This window comes from Haliotis rufescens, unplaced genomic scaffold, assembly GCF_023055435.1.
Source record: "Haliotis rufescens isolate VD_foot unplaced genomic scaffold, xgHalRufe1.0.p SCAF_6, whole genome shotgun sequence".
In the NCBI taxonomy this organism is placed as follows: Eukaryota; Metazoa; Mollusca; class Gastropoda; order Lepetellida; family Haliotidae; genus Haliotis; species Haliotis rufescens.
In genome coordinates this window covers 49,339,980-49,344,261 of record NW_025964334.1, presented here as the reverse complement: position 1 = coordinate 49,344,261, position 4,282 = coordinate 49,339,980, and the positions used below count along the sequence as shown (strand labels likewise).

Genomic DNA, 4,282 nt, shown 5'->3' with positions numbered 1-4,282 from the left:
GTCAGTATACTTTAAAAATTTGTTTTGTTTACTCGTCAAGTACTTGTATGAATCTGGCTCTCAATTGCGCTGGGTTTTTTCTCAATGTATACTGCTTACTTCCAACTCTGGAGCTCGAAGTCTTACATCATGACTTCATATTGAGTACTTCCTTATGTAGTTAGCTGTAAATGCATAACATACTAAAGTTCAAGATCAGTAGAACTAATAGATATAAAGTTCAAGGTCAGTAGAGCTAATAGATGTAAAGTTCAAGGTCAGTAGAACTAATAGATGTAGATTTCAAGGTCAGTAGAGCTAATAGATGTAAAGTTCAAGGTCAGTAGAACTAATAGATGTAAAGTTCAAGGTCAGTAGCACTAATAGATGTGAACTATCATGACAACTGTCTTGCCAAAAGAAACCCGACGGAACTGGCTGAATTTAGCAGTTAGCTGTTAAAGCTCTATTAGAGAATATAATCAATGTTTAAAAGAAAACAAGTTTAAAGGTAAAATTAACAAAACAAATATCAGAAAGGTTGTGTTAGACAATTGCAAAGAAACCTGACTTTGCCCCTCTTTTTGATGAGGCAATAATAACGTACACCTGCCTCACATATGTTAATCGTCCACAAGAACAAGGATTACACTTATGGACAGTTAATGTACATAGATGCAGTCCATTAGGAAAAAAAACATAACAGAAAAAGTAAAATGCCTCCTGCCGGAGAATATAAAAAATATAGATGAAAATCAAATGATTAATTCATAACAGCATAAACCAAATATTTTGCCATGTAAAAGTATCCATGTTTTATGTAATGCTCATAGCAAATATTGTTTTGGTCACACCTGCTCAGTATAAACGATGTTATCAGCTCTCCGAAGCGTTGTAAGTAAGTAAAAGCGTTGAAGATTCAGGGGAGGTAATTACATAATGGTAAATTATCTCCCTTTATTCACTGCTAATCCAGTAGTGTACATAGGACGTTTGTCTAGTGTTCAAGACATGCATGGGCTTGTGGTACACAAGCACTTTTATGCTGTGAGTGGTTGACTAAGCACTATCACTGGATAACTAGTGACTAGGCAAGATCATCTCAACCCCTTCTGAATCGGGGAGGAATAACCATGTTTAACTTATGTTTGCCCTGTGTATTAAATGCTCGAACAACACCCTGTATCAACATGCATGGTCCCAACACTTGATATTGATCAATATTTACCACATAAACAGGTCAAAACATCCAGGTATCAACTTTCCTCCAATGTGAGAGACTCTTCAACCAGACCACAAACAGGTCGTTGGTCTCTCATCAATATATCAACTTGATTTCAAAACAAACGAAAAATTCATAAAACTTTATTGTCAAAAGTCTTGAAAACAAGTGCACTTAAGGTGTTGGCTAGTTTTCCAGATCTTCTTCAATCATGTCCCCATTACTGACCGCCGGGGTCAACGTCCTCTGTGACACATCTATCCTCCATCGGTCTCGGTAACTATGTTCATGATGAAGCTTGCCTTGTACGGAGCTGGAAATCCCCGAGGACGAGGACAGATCTGAGTTAATCAACACCCAGCCTCGATTTTTTAAAACTTCACAGAACCGTAACCTCACACTAGATGAATTAAGTTCAACTTCGATAAATTCATTTCCGTTTTTTTCTCGCAGCTTTTCTTTGGCCTCGTCACCAATCAGCTGTTCTGGGAGGGTGAGAATAACGTCCTTTCGTCCAGACAGCACTGTCTTAATGCGAGAATTGTTTGTTGGCATTGTCGCAGACAGTCCAGTCCTCATTTCAATTATTTCTAAATAATGGGACTCTAGTTTATCAGACTTGTCTTCAAGAGCATGGTTTATTGCGTCAATCAACGGACTTATTTGATAAAAGTCAGCCTCAACCAGAAGCAGGTCATAATCGGAAAATTGAGTCGGTAATGCTAATCGTGTAGATCGTAAAAAGTTTAATATATGTCGAAATATCTGCCCATCTCTGTCAATAAACAAATGTCCATGCTGGTCTTTAGTCATTGGGAACTTTCCACTGATCATGGCTCCGAGCATGGAGTCGGGGTATTTACTGAGCGTTGATTTGGTCGTGGTGTAGAGGACGCCCCCTACGTTCAGGGTTATCACAGAATCACACATCATCATCATGAAGTCAAATTATCACAATACGTTCACTTGGAAATCTCCCACTGTTGCGTCAGGGAACAGAGCTGGTGACATCATGGTCCTGTGTACCACCTGCAACAAACAGAAATGAGCGGTTTCGATGGTATTTTATTTTTTGATGAAAAATCGGGGTTCATAGGTGGTGAAAAAAGAAACAGAAAAAAGTAACTGAATCTTGTTGTCTCATTTAACCATCGTCTTGCACTTTAACCAGTTTATCTCTTTGGGTTTAGGTACATGATTGAATAAAAGAAATGCTTTGCAGATTTCAACTTTGTTTCCACTTTTCATGTTTTTGTTAACTCATTTTTAAAAATGTCTAGATTTTACTACATGTTGGAGCAGAGTTTGTGGATATGCAGGTTGCAACCAACACTGGTTTGGTGATCAAAACAGATACCGAGGCGCAGCAGAGTCGCGAAGCAATGGGACACAACTGACATTGCAGAATGTTGATTGGTAGATTGGTAGGATCACTGCAGTTCACTCCCAGATAAGTGAACCTCAGCTAGTGTCCGTTACAATTATCAGTGAATCAGTACTACGCCAAAGTTTGTGGCACATCGACACTGCAGACTGCGAAATGAATATAGTCTCTGATCCTTGTGTAACCATCAAAGGTTTAAATACTTCAATCCTCATCACACAAAAATTCTGAATTATTAACAGCATTTTTAATGTCATCACACCTGCAGATGTTTGGTATTACCTTGCTCAGCAAGTTGACCATTATCTAGAAAAACATATTATTTACTACTGGAACAATGATATAAACAAAGTCTGTCCCAAAATAGAGCAGGCTGATGAACATGTTTTAATATCGATGGATCTGATATCATTCATTTATCTTGATATTTACAATTAAACGCATCGAACAAGATATGCGTATATATCATGATGAAGGCTATATTTAAAAGAGTGACACCAGAAATGGGCTTCACACATTGTACCCATGTCGGGAATCGAACCCGGGTCTTCGGCATGACGAGCGAACGCTTTAACCACCAGGCTACCCGACCGCCCCTATATTTAAAAGAAATCTTGTCATAAACGATTCACAAATGTGACACCTAACACATTTGTCTTCGGTCGGCATGAGCTAAATATTTCATTTTGACCATTTTGTTTGTAACTCGTTATGGACACTGGACTCAAGTGTTTTTGTAACATACTCTGACTCAGTGGGAACCTATGGCATCGGGTTACATTCCTACTAGAAACGGCGTATGCTTGCAAAACAAAGTAAGACTAATAACCTGCTTAAATTGAAGTTTTATTGATCAGATGATCAAACAAAAATAGCATTTCCTGCATCATAATTCCATTTCCAACCAACACTTGAGAAAGATAAACACATTATGCCCGCTTCCATGGATTTGAACGTGAATAGGCGAAGGCGTGCCTTTGTTTTGATATCGACGAATCTCTCCCTACCACCAGCTGATCTCCGTGATAAATGACCCTGAACAATCGTCAGTCACATCGACCCTTCGTTTTTATTTATTATTGTTTACACGAGACTCACCGCCCCAATAAACTTGCTCCTAGAAGTTGGCACACTCAAGTAAACATTTTCTACACATATTCACCAAGTACGTACAGCATACACAACTCGACCATTCATTCCTTGACTGACGTTTTGATTTTTCTCAACGTGTTGCCAAATTACGGAAGTAGATGGCGATCCACTCGTACTCCATACAGCGGCAGTTTACATGGCCGTGATAGGAGCTTTCGCCACAACTTGCAGTTCAGAAAAATACCAGTGGCCCGTTCCACAAAGCGATCTTAGAGCTACGACTATCTTAAGCCTAAGTTAAAGTATGGGAGTTAAGATCGTCTTAGTACTGCGATCGCTTTGTGGAACGGAGCCCTAGTTATCAGTTTTGATTTTTCATTTCTATCTAGAGCGGATGTGGCAGTTCTCGGACACTTAACGTTCTTAACGGCATGCATGTTAACCAAAACCATATATTGTAGAATACCACTAATGTCTCTAACAAATATTATTTGTTTCATAAACAGTAGACAGTTGTAATTATAGGAAAAGAACACTTATAACAATTTTATTCTTGAGAATACAAACATGGTAAATGTTTTTTTTATAGTTTTCTTTTCTGTCAT

The 4,282-nt window shown here is 38.5% G+C and overlaps 1 protein-coding gene across 3 annotated transcripts; it reads right to left on the bottom strand.

The window, feature by feature from the left end:
* Positions 1-1,328: 1,328 nt before the first annotated feature.
* Positions 1,329-3,854, bottom strand: LOC124126171 (BTB/POZ domain-containing protein KCTD1-like). Of its 3 annotated transcripts, none has more exons than XM_046489543.2 (2): positions 3,759-3,854; positions 1,329-2,230 (listed from the first exon to the last, which is right to left on the bottom strand). In XM_046489543.2, exon 2 carries the CDS (start codon positions 2,138-2,140, stop codon positions 1,388-1,390), a length of 753 nt encoding a protein of 250 aa, XP_046345499.1. In that variant the 5' UTR covers positions 2,141-2,230; positions 3,759-3,854; the 3' UTR covers positions 1,329-1,387. The 3 variants fall into 3 exon arrangements, with proteins under 3 accessions (XP_046345499.1, XP_046345498.1, XP_046345501.1); XM_046489542.2 differs by having other exon boundaries at positions 3,684-3,841; XM_046489545.2 differs by having other exon boundaries at positions 3,748-3,832.
* Positions 3,855-4,282: the final 428 nt, after the last annotated feature.

Bases quoted from the DNA above. Each gene is read 5' to 3' on its own strand.
- LOC124126171 (XM_046489543.2), bottom strand. From the start codon at position 2,140: ATGATGATGATGTGTGATTCTGTGATAACCCTGAACGTAGGGGGCGTC.